Raw genomic sequence first — 21,162 nt, 5'->3', positions numbered from 1 at the left:
TACCCTCACGTTAAAACTACACCGTTTTGAGCCTCAAAACTACAACATTCACCCAACCCAAAACGACGTCGTTTTAAACATTAATTTTTTTTTTTAAAAAAAAAAGCAAAATATTAAAATTAAAAAATAAATAAAAAAGAAAGAAAATCGGGGTGGCTCCAGCCACCCCATTTTTGGCCAAGAGGGTGGCTCATGGCCGGTCTGGGGGTGGTCAAACCACCCCCATGGCCAAGGGGGTAGTCCGGCTACCCTCAAAAGCCCACAAAAAAACCCATTCACGGTTTTGGGCTTTTGGGGGTGGCCAAACCACCCCCCAAGGGCCTGGGGGTGGTTTCGTCCACCCCCTACGGCTGGTATGGGGGTGGTCGAAACCACCCTCAAGCCAACCACCCCCAAAAGCCCAAAACTATGAATGGGTTTTTTTTTTTCCCCTTTTTTTGGGCTTTTGGGCGGCCGGGAGTGGTCCGGCCACCCCCAAAACCCTTTTTTTTTAGTTTTTTTTTTTTTTATTCTTTTGTTTCTTTGGACTTTTGGGGGTGGCTCTTGGCCAAAAATGGGGTGATTCTGCCACCCCATTTTGCTGATTTTTCTTAGTTTTCTTCTTCTTCTTTTTTTCCTTTTTTTTTTTTTATATATTTTGCCCTTTTTTTTTAAGAAAAAAAAAATTTAATGTGCAAAACGACACTGTTTTTGGCTGGGGTGTTTTTGTTTTTAATTTTTTAATATTTTTAATATTTTGCATTTTCTTTTTCTTTTTTTTTAAAAGAAAAAATATATAATTTTAATGCCCAAAACGGTGTCATTTTGGGCTGGGGGTGGGTGCTGTAGTTTCGGGCATTTTCGGAGTTTCAAGTGGACTAGGTGGGGGTATAATGGGCATAAAAAGTCAAACCGTTTGAGTTTAATGTTGAAAACTAACATAAGAATCCAAAGTGAGAGATTTGAAAGTTGAGAGGGCTTTGTCAAATTGGCTGGAAGTTCAGAGGGTCAAACTGAACTTTCCCCACAAAATAATAATTTAAAATAATAATATTTAAATGATATAAAAAAAAAATAAAAAGAGAGAGAGATAATTGGATGTAGACTGTATTTAAAAAGTCATTAGTTAAAATTATAAATAAATAGCTTTTGATTAGCTATTTTAAAAAAGAAAAATGGGTTGTTAATGTGTTTTTTTGGTGTTTTTTGTCGTGAAAAATAATTCTTATATTTTTAGGAATATTTTTAATATTTTCGATTATTTGTTAATATTTTTAACTTGGAAATTAACAAAGAAAAAAAAAACAAAAAGACTTTCATTTAAGATCACTGTTTTATTTTTTTTTCAAGTTTCAATTTTTTAAATGCATATACATATAAATTTGTGGAAATTTTTTTTTTTTTTTGTCGGAACAAAGATAATTACGGCATATGATAGAATGATTGATTTTTCTCATTATTTATTAGTATAATGAAGAGATAGATGGAATGAATATATGGAGCATATTATATTTCAGCTTTAGATTATATGCTTTTGTATCGATAATTTTATATATTTTATGAAGGTTATATATTAAAATATTCATTAAATGATTAAATAAATCTATTCTAAGTAATTTAAATTTTTAGAATAAATGATCAAATTCTATGGGCATTTTCTATAATATTTTTGAAAAATGTTTTCTTTTTTATTATTTTGATTTGAAAATGTGTTTTATTGCGATATGAAAGTGAGAAGTTTTTTTTTTTTTTTTCTTTGTGGGTTAGGCATTTTAAAACTATTTTATGTTTTGAATTTAGTAAATTATACTACTTTTTGCTACGTACTAGTATTTTAAGAAAAGTATTACACATTTATCTTTTTTACAAATTCTTCATTCAATTTATAGGACTTACATGTAAGCTCAACATATTCAATGATAAATTTGTCTATCTCTTATACAAAAATAGACAAAAAAAAAAATATATATATATATATATATATATAAACAAAACATTTCACGAAAATTGGGGGCACGACAAAATTATTAAAAATTCAATTTCAAAACATATACCAAACTATGCCTTTTATCTTTTAAGTAAAACAATAAAAAATAATTAAAAAAAAAATGGTGGATTTTTTCAATAGAGAGAGGGTGATTGCATTGTATCCTTGCTCAAGGCATGGAAGCGTTTGCATGTAAGAAAACCAAACTGGCGATATTTTTCTCCACAAGTGGAAGTATGTAATCGGATATGCTATCAATGGGGATTCATTACTCTGGAGCAGCACCTAAGCCGGATGCTAAAATAATATCTATAAATACTAATTTTGAAAATATTTAAATATATATAACCTCTATTGAAGGATTGAGATTCTCTAAAATTCTCCTTAAATTTGAGATTTTCAAATTCAAAGATCTTAGTCGTCTATTTCATATAAGTTTCTAAAATAAGTCATGTTTCAGAATTTAATGAGAAAGCTACCTTATTAAATTTCGGTCACTTAGTAGCTTCCTCATTAAGTTCTAAAACATGGTTTATTTTAGACGATTTCCTCATTAAATTCTGAAACATGGCTTATTTTAGACGCTTAGATGAGATGGACAACTAAGATCTTTGAATTTAAGAATCTCAAATTTAAGAAAAATTCTAGGGGATCTCAATCCTTCAATAGGGGTTATATATGTTGAAATATTTTCAAAATTACTATTTATAGATATTATTTTATGTCTTGGAAATGTTTTAAAATGGAAGGTTTTAAAGAGCATTGAATGAAGAGAGTCCAACATTGAAAAGAGAAAAAGTGAAGTTGACATTTATAAAACCCAATAAACTTTAAGCTATTAAAATTGTTTGGGTGCATACACACCAGTGTACACTCTTTCACACCGGACGCCCACGCCACACTCGCAATGTGGGCTATAGGCCACTAGTGGCGCCTTGATGGCGCACTTAGCTCAAAGCGATCTGATCATGACCATTTATTTTTGAATAGTCAAGATCGTTCGATATAGTGATTCGATCTAAACCGTAGGCTTCTTAGGTAGATTCAGTGGTTCAATTTAATAGATTGTAATTAAAGTTAATTGTAAAATCAAATTAACTTTGATCCAACGGTTGAGATTAAATAATTAAGATCTAATGGTAATTATTAGATAATTATTTAATTTAACGGTTAGAATTAAGCGTCTATTGGATTAGCAGTTTATGACTATTAAATTAGCAGTTTAATTTCGAAATTATCTCATGCAATTGAGTGGATAATTATATCTGATTATCTAATTCTTTTTAGAACTCTTCTCTGTACTTAGAATATTATTAGAGTCTTTATCTCTTGATAGAATATAAAATATGATGGTATTTTTTGTTTAATTTCATTTTGTACAGAATGCAATTAAACTACAAAAGTTTTTTGGGCTCTATTCTATAGTATAATAAATCCCAAAAAGTGTCTCGTTATGCCCTAAACTCATTTGAACACATATGATCAACCATTTATAATTCTCTAGAGTTCAAAAACTCATAATAATGTTTGACCTATCCATAATTACTAAGATGTATTCACAATTTGCCATTACTTGTCAAAAGTGAATACACTTGTGGATGTGTTATCAAATAGTCTTCCATTCTCCCTCATGTCACTTAAATTTGGTTCAATCACTTTTCAAGTTATGCCCCTTTAGACTACACCAATCATAGTCATAGACAACACACTAGAATAGCACACATCGAAACCGTTGTCCTATGACATAGTCAAAGATTAATAAAGGCATAAAATGGAGTAAAAAATGGAGTCATAAAATGAGTCATGAAACTTGCACAATGAAGAAGCAAGGATTTATTTACTTACATCAATAGTTAGTTAGAGTTCTCTTTCCAAAAACCTAAAAGAGTGTATGTTTAAATTAAAAATTACTGTACAAATCTTATTCTAGACATTACTCAAGCGTCTAACCCGACTCCTCCATTTGCTCACCACCTTAAGCACCAAATTAAGGTCTTGCATCTGGCTAATTACATGATGCATGGATCATGGCTATCTATGCACAATTTAAACAAAACCATAAACCTCGTCTTAGGTCCAACTAAGATGACATATATTTGTGTCAACCAATCTTATTTGCTAACCAAGTATCAAGGGACAAAATGTCTCAACTCTACTCATTATCTAAGCGTTAGAGGTGATTGCTCGTGTGAGGAGTCTATCTAAGCTTGTTGACAAACCTTTTGTACCACAAATTCAATCACATGGTAAGTATGTGTGCTAACAAACATGCCATATGATAAAACCCAAAAGAAAAAAAAAAAAACTAAAAAAATTGAATAACATCATGTGCATTAATAATTAAATATCCCAGGCGTAAAATAATAGTCAACTGAATTACAAATAATTACACTCTACGCAATCCTAAACTCCTAACATGAGCTTGAAAAGCATCTCTAGTTATAGTCTTTGTCAAGGGATCTACTATCATGTAACTCGTAGAAATGTGTTTCAGGATCACGTCATTTGGTGAAACCATGTTTTTGATGTAGTAATATTGTACCTCAATGTATTTAACTAATGATATTTGAGGTCCTTAGTATAGCCAAAAGTTATTGCACTACACAATGAATCATCTTAAGATCTAAAGCATATGCGACAATATAAAGATGTTGAAAAAACTTCCTTAACCAAATAACTTCATGACTGCAGCTGAACAAGCTACATACCCCACCTTCATGGTCTATAAAAGTTTACATAGTTGTTTCTTGATACATGGACACCTCGAAATAAAAAATTGTTTTATTTAAGTATACTCTAAATTAACCTAGTACCTTTGGAGTCGGGTTAAGTTCGAGATTTTGGACTTTTAAGGAAATTTGTGAAGGATTAAACGATCGATCAAGGATAGTCTTTTGAACTTAGATTCGCATTAGAGTTAGTAGATTTTGATATCTAGGTTGATTTTTATTAGGTTATTAGTAAGTTGATGATTAGATAATTCTAAAATATTTTACTACAGGTTAATTGGGGTTCTCGGGTATGTTATAATCTCTTTTTAGAGGAATGAAGGTAAATTCATATGTTTGGGTTGGGATTTATAGTTGCTCAACGTTGGATTGGTCTTCGTTTGGTTTCGCAAGTATGGTTGATTCTAGATATTGTGTTTGGGATTAGGACAATGCTAAAATGCATGTTAGGACCTTAGATTGTGTTTGGAATGGAGTTAAAATGATTTGGTTTTAGATGGCAATTTATGGCTAAGAATCGAACGTTTGGTGGTCTAGTCAAATGATCAGCAACAATCGATCGGCCTCATAAACGAAGGATCGATTGCCTGGCAAAATGACTATTCTGACCTCAAATTAAGATTTAGGATGGATTAGCTTAGATTAACTTCCAATTAGTGATTCTTTCTCAAATTTCAAGGGTGGTGGAACTCTGGAAGGATTTTTGGAGGAGCCTTGCAACCTTGATGTGTAAACTTAAATAGATGCACATTATTTCAAATTACTCCATATAATGCATATTATATATAATAAAAGTTCATATTTGCAACTCACATGCAATTTCTTTTAGACTTGTGTGAACTCTAATTCTTTTTATGAAAACACGAGTTAGAATGATATGATGTAAATTGAGATTTATAAATACATGCATATAAAAGACATTGTAAATTGCATCGAGCATGAAATCACTACACAATATTAATTTATCAGAGTTGGAAAGTGAAATGAAATTATTTGAGATAACTAAATAACTTTAAACATTATCATTCATTATCAATACAGACTCAGAGCTTCTAAACAAAGATTACTACAACATAACAACTGTCATCTATCTATTCAAACTTGACAATTCAAGTCATTCGCTAAGCATCTTCATCCCAGTGAAATGCTCACACTATGGCCCAGCAACTTGCTAATTTGCAAAACACCAAAATGTTCCACAGATGAAAAAGTAATTACGTAAGCCCACGACTTAGTAAGTAAATTGTTATGGAAGTGATTTATACAATGAGCATTTAATCATTTGTTGCATATGTCAACTTTAGTAATCCAACAATGTCATGGGATTTTACAAAACAACTTGTATTGCCTCCATTATTATGCCACTGCGAATTATTTCAAAGCAGGGTAAGAACATATCGCATAGTGCAAGGACCAGTTTCTTAAGCATTTACTTGCTTAAAGCAATTCTCTTCGCTCTCGAATATCTTAACCTTCATGTCACTGCAATTATACTCTAGTATTAAACACAACCCATACTAGAACCTTAATACAACACTTTAAACCTTAATCACGTAATCAAAATCATAATAATGCAAATTATTGCCTTCATCGAACATTCGATGTCGAGCTCGATCATTCGACCAACAAGTGGGCAAAGAGGCCTTAGTGAGATTGCAGCCTTCTCTAGCTAACCTAGTCATTTTATCTTAAGCAATATGGCTAAGGCTAGCATGCCATTTAAATGAATCTACATTATCATATGAATTCAATAAAGCAAATGAATTATTAAATTTAGAATAATCCAAATCCAAAACCATAAAACCGTTTGAAATAAAACCACATCCATAATAAATTGTTTCAAAATAAATGAAAAAAAAAAAAAAAAACACACACACACACACACACCATTATTCTCAAATACAAATCGAAAATCAAGTTTAAGTAACGTAACTACAAAAGGCAAATTCCACCGAATTTTGGGAGCATATAAGACATCGTGCAGTAATAGAGTGCGTCCACCTTGCAAGTTCAGCTTCTAGGTACTGATACCGAGTACCTTCACGCTAGCTCACTCTATTCCCCACTTTGATATCTCAACTCCTTACAGAATCCAACGGTACTCCACGAATTCGCCTCGATCTTGTGCTACATGTTCAATTGCTGTTGATTCTACAGGCCACAAAGGGGAGGAGTGTGCAGCCATGGCTAGTTATAAAACCTAGTAAGAAAAATCAGAGAGTAACTTTTTTAGCTTAATGAACTCAAAAGGGAAATGACTTTCCTTTCTGCATTTAAAGTAACCCACCTTTGATTTATCATTTTTACCAGCATGTTTTCTTCTCTTGCGTTTAATAGTCCTCGCCTTCTTGGGTGTTAGTTTAGTTGCTCCTTGTTTATCATTGTTCTTGCACTTGGGCAAACTTGATTTAGCCGGGTATGTGGAACTTTTGGGCTCAACAGACTCTAGGCTCTCAACTTCTATTTCCAAATGACACATCACATCATCAAAAGTCTTTAATTTTCTCATTGGGAGTCAAATTCTTGCTCATAGTCTCCCAAGAGCTAGGCAATGCATGAAATGAGAATAAAAGGACTAGCCGCCCGGCGGCTAAGTGGGGCGATACACTTAACATCATGATTCTAGAAAGGGAGAGAAAAGACCGGCAACCCTGCGATGAGATATGCTTAACAAAACCTGATGGTTAAGTAACGTTATACACTTAGCACCCCGGGAGAGAAAAGACTAGCAAACCCGATGATTAGAGGCTAGTATGCTTAACAAAATATAGAAACAAATTAGTAAATGTTATGTTCTATATGCACGCCTTTGAAAGATTACTGTGTGTAGCATGTTTTAATTGTTGTTTTATATTAACACATTTTATTACAAGTGTAAGATTATATGTGACACCCTTCCAACTCCTCCCCAAGGAATTAGAAGTGTGACACCACTAACAAATCATATTTTAATGTCCTTAAGATATTCATCAGAGTTTTTCACTAATACAACTGGTCAATAATTTATTTTTGTCACATACATATCATGGACATGCTTGAAACTGAAAAATACTTCATAATCACATAGTACTTAAAAGTTGTACAAAATAAATAGGAACATGCCCCTCTCAAGAGTTATAAACACAATAACTAAAACATTTCCCAAGCCTTTATCGTGTAAAATGATCAAAATGCCCTTACATGCAATATAACTCTATTTTGCTACTTTTCTAATCTTATCAATATTAAGCAAGCCTAAAAAATTCACATATTCGGCCAAGCTCATTATAAACTCATTCTTGATAATTTTCTTAATTAATTATTTTAATATCTTGCAAACATCATATCTTTTAACAAAATATACATATTTAGCCACATAAAAAATAAAATAAAAAATGTTTCATTTATTCTTCAAAATTTATTTTACCATTATCATAAGCTTATTATAACAACATTATAAAAACATAAGATATTTCCTCCTTTTTTTTTTTTCCTTCTCTCCCCACACTTTCAGTTTCTCCCCACAGCTAAGGAACACGATCCTCTCCAATTCATTTATATCCAGTTAGTTATAGTGGAATGTTATTTGTGTCTTTTCACTTTTTGAGTGGACAAAAATACTCATTTTCTATAACTAATTAAATATTTTCCAGTTCAAATGAAATGGGGAGAATCCTAATTTACAGGACAAAGACCTTTCTTGGTCTTGCTCCACTTGATGAGGGGTATTTATTGGTCTTTGGAGACCATGGTTTCCCAAAATCCCATGGGCTAAATCCATGGTTTTAAGTCCTATTTGGCCAGATCTGATTGGAGCCTGGAGGGGCTTGTGGTCCAATAAGGTGAAGACAACACACCTTTTAGAATGCTTTCAAATACCAAAAGTGGGCTCGTTATGGGTCTCATTAACTGGGCCATAAGGGTCCATGTCTAATGGGTTTATATACCTTTTAAAGCCCAAAATGCAATTTTATGAACCAAACTACCCTCATAATGTTTTCTCAACCTAAAACAAGTTCTTGGGTCTATTTTGAACCAAAATTTCACTCCAAAGTTTTATGGGTGGTGAAAACATCAATTGGGCCCAACATTAACTTCCTAGGTCCCATTAACAAAGAAAATTGATTTCAAATTTGTATCTTTGTTTCCAAATGCCCAAAATTTTTCTATCCTTTTGTTAAGTGCCAACTACCGAAGATTGAGTGAATGTACAAAATGTGTGCCAAGCTTTGGAAGTTTTCAATGAGGTGACCAATATTGTATCTGGAAATGATAATTTTATGGGTTAAGTATTTTTTCAGTATCTCAATTTGTATTTTCTTATTTTTTTTACCCTAAGTTTTCAAAATAGTCAAAAATAGTACTTAACCTACTGGAAAAGACAAAATCGATACATCGTTAAGTTTCCATTAGAGAAAATTAACGATTTGCCACATGTCACTCCCAAAATATGCCATGTGTCCTATTTTTTTTTTTTTTAAGAAAAAAAAAAACTAAACCTCAAAATTGAAAATTCTATCCACCCCATTTTGGCCACTGGGGATGGTTGAGCCATCCCCAAGGCCGGTCTTGGGGTGGCCAAACCACCCCCAAGGCCGGCCACCCCATAGAATTTTTAATTTTTATTTATTTATTAGGTTTAGTTTTTTTTTTTATTATTATTATTTTTTATCTTTAAGACATGTGACATATTTTGGGAGTGACACGTTGCAGATTGTTAATTTTATCTAACGAAAACTTAACAAGGTATTGATTTTGTCTTTTTCGATAGGTCATGTACCTTTTTTTATTGTTTTAGAAATCTATGGAAAAAAAAAATAAAAAAGTGCAAATTAAAGTACTAAAAAAGTACTTAACCCTAATTTTATTTCTAATTTATTTCTTTCGGAGGTATGGAGACCGAAAGAAGTATTAGCTAAGTATAGGGATGGGGGTGAATGTAATTTGTTGATCATGGCCGTAGCTGCGGTGTTGAATCCTCGATACAAAATGGTGTTGGTATAGTTTTGTTTTCCTATAATTTACCAGAGCTCAAAGCCTCTAGAAATATTGATTTGCCTCTAGAATTATTGATTTCGTTATTAAGGTTCTGCACTGGTTGTATGATGAGTATGCGACGGCTCATAATACAACAGTTATGGAGCAAAGTATACAAGAAAGTGTTCATGAAGGTTCTTCTACTAGTGCTATTGTACGGACCGTGAAAAGTTGTTGGTCAATGTTTCATTCTTTCATTAGAAGTGTTGATATTGTTGAGGCCTTTAAAACTGATTTGGATGGATATTTGGAAGATGGTGTTTACGGTACGTATATGGAGTTTGAGGATTTAGAATGGTGGAAGGTTAATAATCTCAAGTATCGTACATTGTTTAAGATGGCACAAAACATTCAATAGTTCCTATCATCACAATTGTTTTAGAGTCTGACATTTATTATCAGTGGTAGGGCTATCAATGGAATAGGATCTTCTCTAGTCCAAAATGGACAGAAGAATAATCCAGTTTATGACTAAGATTTTTTTCTACTAACAAAAAATAATAATAAAATATTATTTAATATTAAAAAATAATAATAAAAAAATAAGGGTGGCTGGCCACCCCATATTGGCCATAGGGGGTGGCCGGACCACCCCATTTTAGCTAGGGATGACTTGAGAGTCACCCCCAATGGCCGGCCACCCCCTATGGCCGGCCACCCCCAAGAGCCAAACAATTTTTTTTTTTTCTTCGTTTGGGCCATGGCTTCGGCCACTATTAATTAATATTTTATTATTATTTTTATTGAGAGGACATGTGGCACATTTGTGGCTTAAAATTTTTTTAAAGAAATCTCAGCCATAAACTATATGCCCTCCAATTTATTATGAACTAGAGAATATCTCGATCTAGTCATCAATCCATATCGGGCATCCTTATCAACATAAAGTCCAAATGTTGTTATGCGTGGAGGGTTGGGTGAAAGCACTTTATGTACTTAAGAAGACATTAGCTATAAGTGTTACTTTTATGAATGTACTTTTGTAGAAGGGCTCAACATTGGTGAAATTTATGTTAATGTGATCTAAGAGATTGTAAGAATAAGTTGCGTAATAATATTGTATTTTGGACCGTTGCCCCAATATACTTTTGGGGGTTTTTGTTGGAAAATCTATCTCCAACTACTTATTTGCCGATGTTTGTTATTCTGTACTTCAAAATCTTTTAATTTGGACCCTTAAACTTTCAATTGTAGTAAATTTGAATGCTTTCATCAATTTTTGCCGTTAAAACCCTTAAAAATACAAAATTACCCTTCAATTTTCGTTTTATTAAATAAAAAAATTGAAAAAATTGAAGAAAAAAAAAATGGTCACAAGGTGGCCCCAACTATGGGTCACCTTGTGATTTTTTTTTTTTTTTTTTTTTTTTTTATTTTTAATTTGAAATTAATAGTAAATTTAGAATTTTATAAAAAAGTAAGGAGTATAAATGTCATTGTCTAATTTTTAATATTTAAAATCTAACGGAAGGGTTCAGAATGATAGAAATTAAAAGTTTATGGGTCCAAAGTGAGATGTTTTGTAGTTTGGAGAGCATGTCAAAAGAAATGGTAATTCAGAGATTTAAAGGGAAATTTTTCATAAATTTTTTTTTAAGTCTATGTGGGGTGCTGTTGTCTTTGAAGTCCACATTGTTTTCATTTGTATTTTGTTCATTTATGTTAAATTATTTATTTTTATTTTATTTATAATTAGTCATGTAAGTTATTTTCCTGATTACTTTGTTAATAATTTGAGGGAAAATATATATTTTTCATGTTTTATCGCCAAACCAATGGTAACTGTACAACCGACCCGTTTGACATTGGGTGGGTCGAAAATGGACAAATGGATCTCTCTTTTTCCTTGCTTCTGCACAGGGCCAGTCTGCCACCCCCACTTTCTTTCAAGATTTGAACTCACCGAAGCGCTCCAAAGGTTGCGACGGTTATATATATATATATATATAGACATCATCTCTCTTTTATCTGAGTAAAAATTTGAAAATTTTGACAAAAACTGCGACAAATTTGGGTGAGAGAGTGAGAGAGAGACCCAGATGTCGGCTTCGACCGTATCTATAACGGCGAACCCGGCGGTTCGGCGGCGCCCAGTGGTGGTGACCGAGAAGAGGGCCACCAGCGTCGAATTGCTCGGCGTCAACGAAGCCTCGCAGCCCCAACCCAGCCCCACCGGCGGCGACGATACAGGCGGCAACGTCAACGGCAAGGATCTGAGCCACCACTCGATTCGCGGCGAGAGATCGTCGAAGGAGTTGGCGGCCCAGCAAGCGAAGAAATCCGTGGCCAACACCACCAGCAACGCGCCGCTTCGCCGCGCTCGCAAGCCCCTCCCGCACAAGCCCGAGCATCCCCGGTGGGTTACCGTGTTCAGAGTCTTCGCCAAGAACTTCGTACTTCTCGTGATCCTCGCCGGCCTGGTCCAGTTGATCCGTAGACTCGCCGTGAAACCCAGCGACGCCGTTTCAGAGATAGGATTGTCCGAGTTCGAGGGAAGGATTGCGGAACTGGAGACCTTCGTGAAGACCACCGCGAAGATGACCCAGGTTCAGGTCGAGCTCGTGGACCGCAAGATTGGGAACGAAATCGGAGGTATAAGGAAGGAAATGAGCGAAAAGATCGAGAACCAAGGCCTAATTTTGGGTACCCAGTTGAAGGATTTGGAAACCAGGAGCGAAGAATTGGAGAGGTCTATAGGGGAGTTGAAAGCTGTGGAGTGGTTGTCCAAAGAGGAATTTGATAAGATATTGGAGGATTTAAAGAGGGCGAGGAGTGTGGAATATGGAGATGGGGAGGTGGGTTTGGACGAGATAAGAGTGTTTGCGAGGGAGATGATTGAGAGGGAGATCGAGAAGCACGCGGCGGACGGGCTCGGCCGCGTCGATTACGCGCTGGCGGCGGGCGGGGCGGTGGTGGCGAAGCACTCGGAGCCGTATTTGCCTGGTGGAAAGGCGAGCAATTGGTTCTTGACGGGTGGCAGGAATGCTGTTCATAGCAATGCTGAGAAGATGTTGCGGCCGAGTTTCGGTGAGCCCGGGCAGTGCTTTGCGCTGAGAGGGAGCAGCGGGTTTGTGCAGATTAGGCTGCGCACGGCCATTGTTCCTGAGGCTGTTACGTTGGAGCATGTTGCTAAGGTGATGTTTTCTTTTCCCTATCCACATTTGCAAAGCTTTTGATGTTGATCCTTGAATTTGCTTGCCTTCTGGTTTTATTGGACACTTTAAGTAGTTTGAATGTCTGAGATGTTGTATTTGAGGTTTCACAATCTGTACAACTGAACATATTCACTAACTTCAATGGTTTTATCTATGTAGCATATGGGTTTAGCAGTTTACATTTGTTGTTATCTATGGGAAGCTGGGGATTTATTCTTTTATGTATAGATTTTATTTGTGATGATATGAAGATCATGAGATCGTGAATGCTGGAATAAGAATATAGGATTGAAATGCTTGATGAGGAACTGTAAGTTAAGCTTTGATAATACCCAAGAGATGTTAACACCGATTGGTTTGAGGAATTTGGAGGGGAAGGATAAATTGCATCTCTTGATTTGATGCTTTTTTATGGGGCGAAAGCTGGATTCCCTTACCTCCCCCCCCCCCCCCCAAACAAATTTTTCAATAGAAGGAAAACCCACACCCACCAAAAACCTATCTGGATGCAAGCAACAGGAAAAATAGAGGTTTGTGGATAGGTCTGCCCCTGGTGTTGGCAATACCCAGCCAAGTTTTGATCAAGTGGTCTATTGAGTGACATTGTATTATTTTGTTACATTATCTTTATCTATTTTCTGATTTAAGGTACTGCATTGTTATTTGAGGTACTAACACCAGAATTAGGAATTTTATTTTATTATTTGTACCAGAAGTGAATGTGCTATATGGCAGTTGAGCATTTTTATCATCTCCTTGTCTTGATAATATGAATTCCTTTTTGGGAGATTATAATTGCTTGAGAAAATTTAATGTTTCTATTTGGTTATTTTATTTTATTTTTAAAAAGGGCCTTGTAGACCAATTTAATTAACGCTATGTAGGAGGATGTGAATTTGACTCCTTTAGAATGTAGGTTAAAAATTACAAGCTGGAAGCAGCTTTGGGCTGGGCATGCAGCATTAGTATTACATTTGATTTCCCCGACTAGAGGGATTTTGTTTTGGTTGAAGTCTTCCATTTTTTCATTTATGGGTTTTATTGGTTTCCTGTTGAGGCGGATATATTGTTAGACCTTTGGGTCTTGGTTGAGTATGCTTTCTGGTGCACCTTAACCAGCCATGCAGCCGTGCCTTATACACACACACACACACATTCATATGTATGTATGTAAGCATGTGTGTATACGTATGGTTTAAAGGTTCACTTATCAAAAAAAAAAGTATGGTTTAAAGGTTCAAAAATTTGAGCATCTTTCTTCTCTATAAATGGTTCCATTTAATCAAATACCTTTCCTTCTTTACAATCTTGTGGTACACCCTAATTGCAAACGTAATGACCCAGGAAAGAGCGCTATCACATTTGTTCTATCATCCTAAAATGACTAATCAATTTAGAGCTTCTCTAAAATTCTTTATAAAGATTAATTTTATCTAATAACTAGGCAATGTGGGGCTGACTCATGATTATCTTTATAAACCACCAACTTTACGTGGGCTACTTTTTATCTTCCCAATATGATACCGTGGTGTTACAGCAAATGACTTCCCAAACTTATATAACAATAAAACTTCCTGTGCTATGGATTGACTTGAAATGGTCAATGTTTTTTCTCAAAAAAGTAACAGAAAAAGTGCATATAAGAAGCACTTGTGCGTCATCTGTTCACAATTTCATGACTGTCAATCTTGAAACAGTAGAGAGGTGGCACAGCCACTGTTGCCACCACTCACGATGGTGAAGCTAGAATGGGATCCCAGCCTGCAAAGAATCATCCTCTATGGTGTAGATTTGTCCTCCTTCTGAAGTCTAGTTCACACTCTTCCCTCTTGTTGCTGGGTGCATTTGTATTTTATACAATACTCACCAAACCAACCAAGCCTCACATTTAAAATCAAAATAGTGATCCATATTGTCCTACACTCACTCAAAGCAGGTTGTATGATGAGATAATGTCAGACCCATGTCTAGTTATTACTCTAAATACTGAGCAAGAGAAATAGCCTCTTGTCCAATTCTTCAGAACAACCAAAATTCATTCAGAACCACAATTGGTGATCTAAGTTCACATAAATTCACTCAGACCTGGTCATTATTTTGCTTAAATTTGTACTCGTGTTTTGGATTCTACAGAACTCGCTTTTTTTTCTCTAATGCTATCTTAGTTGTATTTAAATTCACCATATGACGCTTTGCTAGTTATTGCTGCAGGTTTTTTATTTTATTTTATTTTTTATTTTTTGGATGTAAAAATGTTTTGGTGAATCTGGTTAGTGGGTGTTGAGCAGTCCCTTTTTTTTTTTGAGTTCCAATTGTGCATCTCTCTCTCTTTTCCTGGTTCCTGGTGATATCTCTGTTGTTTCCAGACCTTTGATCTTTGTCTGTGTTTTTTTTTTTTCTTTTTTTTTTCTTTTGTGTTCTGAATTATATAGTTTTGGTCCGTGTATCTTTAAATAATTAAAAGAAGGGGAAAATATGGTGATGAGGTGTCGTCGTGTTATTGGTTCAGTAAGTCATGTGCTTATCATGTATATTTTTGTCACTTTTCAAAAAGTGAGGGAGGTAGATTGTAATTAGGGTGATATCACAGGCTGATAAGTTTTAACTTTCTTCTTTTTTCCAATCTATTTATTTCCTTTTATTGTCTTTTTTCTCTTGGCACTTTTTCTTTTGCTTTGTTTTCTGTTTTTTTCCTGCTTTACTTTGTTTCCCCTCCAAAACACAGTGTTTACTTTGACTGTGATGAACATTCCCATCAATCAGAAGCTTGAGGGAGCTTAAAGTAAAGTAGGATTTGAGTTTAAATGTCAAGGAGCAGTTTGATGGGAAGTTATCAATAAACACATTTATTCAACTCAAATTTATTGCAGAATTTCTTCTAATTATCATGGTTTGAAGAAATAGTTTGCGCCATCTAACATATCAGAATGTAGCATACTGAGATGATTTGATACGATAATGCATTATGACTATGGTTAAATGAGGTAAATTAAACTGAATTAGTAAAATATTCAATTTTCTTTTGTATGCTTGACTACCAGGGTGTGAACACCATTACCAGCATGCAGTGTTGGTTTTGCACCCCTATTCTTGTTCTACATTTCTATCTATTCACTGTGAACTCAGCCTTTTGTTTATTAACTAAATGATATTTGACTAATTTACTTTCGATTTGTCAATGACTTCTTGGACAAATGGCACCTTCTACCAATAGAAAAACATTAAAGGTTTTTTATCTTTTTTTTTCTCTTGGTCTGACTGCAAGAAAAATTATTTTAGATTTAGCAGAATTCTACATTACATTCAGTATCTATGCATTTGATGGTACTATTTTAGCCTCAACTAGTTGAATGAACTTGTATATAATGTATTATTCTATTATGCTTGTTGGTTGTATAGATGCTTGACTTTGTATTTCGTTTTGGACTGGCAAATGAGTTAATGACAGCTCTGAGGTTTTCATTGTCTGATGTTAGTGTTCCTCTGACTTTGGTGTAATTGGTGTTTGTCTGATCATATTATATGAAAACATGCGAACACACAAGACGCACAGAGCACTTAGGGCAATTTTCCATGTTTTGTTCCTTTTATGGTTTGTTTGCATTGGTGAAACAGCCTTGGTGCTTAAACTATCAAATCAGACTGAATTGAATTCAGTTGAGGTATATATTTAGTGAGGTTATTTATATTGTCTATTCTTTTCAATGCGTTGCACAATTAGTTCCCAAATGGTGGTGCTAGAGGCAGACTTGTAGAGGTGAATTGGGGTCAAGAATAGCAACTCAACTGGTGGTGTTGAGTTGGTATATACTTCTGGTGGTGCTGAATATGTATACTTCTCGTGTCAAGAATAGCGGTGGTTGGACATCTGTGGGTGATGCACAGTTAGTGATGAAGATGTGGAGGTAGATACTCAAAATAGGAATTATTCACGCTAATGATGGTCGTTGCAACAACAACGTTGAATTTGTGGAGTGGTAGATAGCCAAAGTAGAAATTGCTTGTTAATTTGACCTTCTGTTTTGTTCAAGGATTAAAACAAAAAAAAAAGAAAAAAAAAAAGCAGATTATGATATGAAGCAGAAATTGAGACTTTGCCTCAATCACATCACACCATCTTTTGCTCTTTTTTCTTTTTCTTTTTCTGTTTTTGTGGAGGGTCCCCCCAGAGAGAGAGAGAGAGACCTGGGGGGGGGGGGGGGGGGGGGGGTTGAAGCGGGGAGAGAGAGCAACAAGAAGAGGCAGTGAGCTGTTCACTAGAAGTAGGTTCTATTTCTTCAAGGAGATTTTCATCTGATCCTTTGTCTTCTGTTACTAACTTGCACGGTTTTCCCATTGCACTTTACATTTTAGATCAACACGCCTGAGAAAATAAGTTATACAGGAAGTTCTGATTGCATCTGCTATTACAAATAATAATAAAATGCATCTGCTGTTTTGTCTGTTTTGAATGAAACTTGCTGTTGTTTGTGCTCATTCATGTTTATCTACCTCTGCCTTTCCATAACACAGATAATTCATGCTAATAAATTGTTTTACCTGAAAATTCTTCTGGTACAGAGTGTTGCATATGACAGATCCAGTGCTCCCAAGGATTGCAGGGTCTCTGGTTGGCTGCAAGGGAATAACATAGACGTGGCAGTTGATACAGAGAAGATGTTTCTTTTATCCGAGTTCACTTATGACCTTGAGAAGAGCAATGCTCAAACCTTCAATGTGTTGGACTCAACAGGCTCTGGCATTGTTGACACTGTCAGGCTGGACTTCACATCCAACCATGGAAGCCCTTCCCATACTTGCATTTATCGCATCAGGGTGCACGGTCGGGAGCCCGAGTCAGTTTCAATGATGACGATGCAGTCTTGATCCAGCAGCACTGGCTTCATCCGCCCCGCTTCTTGTAATTGTTGTTTCTACTTCCCATATTCTTTACTTAGAGCTAGTGTTGAAACTTCTAACTTTCTAGTTCTAGATATAGACATCTAATCATCTGTGTTCAAAGGTTCTATATTTCCGCATGTTGGTGTTCATCAAATAGGCGTGTATTTTGTTGTATGATTGCTGACTAGTTATGGAAGGAGCTTAATTGAGTTGTTATGGTGAACCCCAAATCCCTTTTAATCTGATTGTAGAAAAATTTGAGAGGTAGACTTTGATCCAAACGAAAGAAGCAAAAACTGTTCTTTCACGAGTAGAATAACAATTAATAATGTCATAATAATCATCATCAAACTATATTAGCATGCCAAAATCAGTCCATGTAATTTACCTTATTTACAATCAAACTCATCTATGTGGTATCAAAATGAACACATAGGTCATTGAGGTATGTCAAAAAAACAATTTACTCTTTACGGTCAAATTTTGTTCACTGATTTAACATATTCTGTCCGTGTGACATTAACTTGAATATGACATGTGTCATAATTTTATTGGTTCTGACATGTTACATTATCTAAATTTGTTAAGTTAGTGGATGAAATTTGGTTGTAAGAGTAAATTATTATTTTTTTTTGGCATACCTCAAAGATTTTTGTGTTCATTTTGATATTACATAGAGCAATTGTAAATCAGGTAAACCACATTGACCGATTTTGCGTTTTGTCCAAACATTAATACGAGACGAAGTTATTATTATTATTTTTTAAAAGGTTAAACTTAATTTTTAGGCCAAAAAATATATGTATTTTAAGCTTTTAGCCATAATAAACATTTTAATTATATATAAATTTGTAATTAGAAGCGGGAGGGGGGCATAGCCCTTATTAGCCCCCTTTTATTTCTTCCTTGCAAAGGAATTATTCGCTAGCATTTAATTGTTTATGTGTTTTGAGCCGTGTTTTTATTTTGGATTTGAAAAGGGATTTTGATGCAATATAAATGTGAAAACCATGTTAATGTGAGCTATTTTTATTTTTTGTTTGAAAAAATGTTCTGATGTAACGTAAATGTGAAAATAATTTTATGCTTGAAGAAATATTTATTTTTCAAATTGTTTATTAATATATTTATCTTGATAATATGCTGCTTCAAGCCTTATATATTAATTCTTTTTTCGCGGGTCAACGCTGAAGGTTCACGGCTTGGTCAACTCCTTTTCTGGCACGCACGCCTCAAAGTTTCACACCCTTTTCTTGTAAAACGCAATCTTCATTTTCTCATATATATATATATGAGAAAGCAGCACGGACATGCATGGCATGCGAAGAATGTTCACAAAGAAGGGAGAGCTTGTAGCGAGTACAAGGAGACCACCATCTTGATTGACTCAAAACCTTTAAAGAGAGATTAAACATGGTTCAAAATGCTTTGGCCAATGCATCCCGGTTTGCTCAAATATGTTTCTTAAGTTTATAGGCTAATGCATGCTAATCGGGATCCCCTAGAATTAGACTGTTCGGATTTTACAAGAAGTTGAATAGTTTAAAAGAAGGTAGTTGTCGAACCCAACACCTTAAGCTATTCTGGATAGGTGAGCCCTACAACCTGCTTTTTTAAATTGCCTTAATTTATATGAAATTTGGATAGCCTAATTCCAAAAAAATTTCATCCCATGCATGATGGGATGCTCAAATATCTACAAGAGATGTGTTACAGGCTAATGTATGCGGATTATGATCCCCTAGAATTAGGCTGTCTGAATTTCTATACAATTTTTAGGTTGTCCGAATTTCACATGAGAGTCTAATTCTAGGAAATTTTCATCCAATGCATGCATGCCGATCAGGGTTTTTTAGAATTAAGTTATCCGAATTTCTATTAAAGAGATGGTACAAGTGAGCTTCGAAACATGCTCTTTTAAGTTGCCCGAATTTCACACGAAAGCTTAATTCCATGGAATTTTCATCCAATGCATGACGTGATGCTCGAATATCTTTCTTAAGCTTGTTGGCCAAAGAGAGATGTTAGAGGCTAATGCATGCATATCAGGATTCTCTATAATTAGGCTCTAGTGAGCTTCAAAGCCCGCTCTTTTAAGTTGTCCAGATTTCACACGAGAGCCTAATTCGAGGCAATTTTCATCCAATGCATGACGGGATGGTCAAATATCTTTTCTAAAGCCTTTGAGTCAAAGAGAGAGGAGTGTCTTTATTAATTAGCGTGATGAGATTAATTAAACACAGGCTCATTGGGAGAGCCTAATTGAGAAGTGGGGACTGCTCCAAGTTTGAAGCACAAAAAATGGGATATCAAGAACATGCTGTCTTGAAAGACCCACCATTTGCCATTTGGAAAAGGAACCACTCTTCGCCGATTCTGGGAACTGTGCACTTTTCCAACAGCCAAAGGCCGACATTTGGTGTATCCTTGGCTTCTCTTCTCTTGAATACTATATATATATATATATATTTCTTCTGTCTTAAAAAACCCTAAACTACTATCTTATAATTCTTGGGACCAAGGCACTTCCTGGGACCCTTTCAATTGTTTCTTCTCCTTTCTGCTGGGAATGGAAAATCTATGAATTTGGGTCTAAAAAGGCTTTGAATTTGACTAATTATGGAGTTGGGGCCTCTTCATCAGTTAGAATTTTGTTTTTAAATGGCTAATTGGCATTTTCATATTAGAGCCTTTTTTGTATCTTTCCAAATGTGATGATTATTCAATATCTATTAGTGATTTTAAAAGTTGCATTACATTTATGAGGATATATGGAAGACTCGAGTCCTCCTTTTAGCATTACTCAAATGAGATAGCCATGTCCTCAAGAGGTAGCTCAATCGGCTGGGACCACGCCTAATGAAGCGAAGGTCACTAGTTTGAATCCCCCTCCCCCTTCTTGTGCGGACATGTCCAAAAAAAAAAAAAAAAAAAAAAAAGAGATAGTCATAAAATAAAAGTATTGTTTTTATTTGGGGAATTTTACTTTAAACCCCTGAACTACCATGCGTTTTGAAAAGACCTCCATAAATTTCAAAAACTCAATTTAATCTCTCATATGTTTGGGATTTAACCGCTAAATTCTAGCGGCAATGCCTAAAAAAACCAAAATACCCCTCAATTTTATTTTATTATTATTTTTTTTATAACTATAATTTTTTTTTAAAAAAAAAAAATTAATTTAAAATTAAGAGTAAATTTGGAATTTTATAAAAAAGGCTAGGGTATAAATGTCATTGTATCACTTTTAACGTTTAAAATCTGACAGAGGTGATCAATTAATTGAAATTAGAAGTTCAGGAGTGTAAATTGAGAGCTTTTAAATTTTGAGGGGTCTTCTTAAAATGCGCTGTAGTTTAGGGTGTCTAAAGTGGAGTTTCACCTTTTTATTTTCTAACATTACTCCGAAAAAAAA

The 21,162-nt window shown here is 34.8% G+C and overlaps 1 protein-coding gene across 1 annotated transcript; it reads left to right on the top strand.

The window, feature by feature from the left end:
- Positions 1 to 11,556: 11,556 nt before the first annotated feature.
- On the top strand, positions 11,557 to 17,987 carry LOC132180923 (SUN domain-containing protein 1). Its single transcript, XM_059593924.2, has 2 exons — positions 11,557 to 12,845; positions 17,427 to 17,987. Exons 1-2 carry the CDS (start codon positions 11,751 to 11,753, stop codon positions 17,730 to 17,732), a joined length of 1,401 nt encoding a protein of 466 aa, XP_059449907.2. The 5' UTR covers positions 11,557 to 11,750; the 3' UTR covers positions 17,733 to 17,987.
- Positions 17,988 to 21,162: the final 3,175 nt, after the last annotated feature.

Source organism: Corylus avellana, chromosome 2 (assembly GCF_965113065.1).
Source record: "Corylus avellana chromosome 2, dhCorAvel1.hap1.2, whole genome shotgun sequence".
Classification (NCBI taxonomy): Eukaryota; Viridiplantae; Streptophyta; class Magnoliopsida; order Fagales; family Betulaceae; genus Corylus; species Corylus avellana.
Note: the sequence above shows the minus strand (reverse complement) of the source record. Positions and strands in the feature narration are given on the sequence as shown.

What these genes read in the sequence shown, in the direction of transcription:
- LOC132180923 (XM_059593924.2), top strand. Translation starts at nt 11,751, where the DNA reads ATGTCGGCTTCGACCGTATCTATAACGGCGAACCCGGCGGTTCGGCGG. An exon ending in CGTTGGAGCATGTTGCTAAG is followed by an intron (nt 12,846 to 17,426) that starts GTGATGTTTTCT and finishes CTTCTGGTACAG; the next exon opens with AGTGTTGCATATGACAGATC.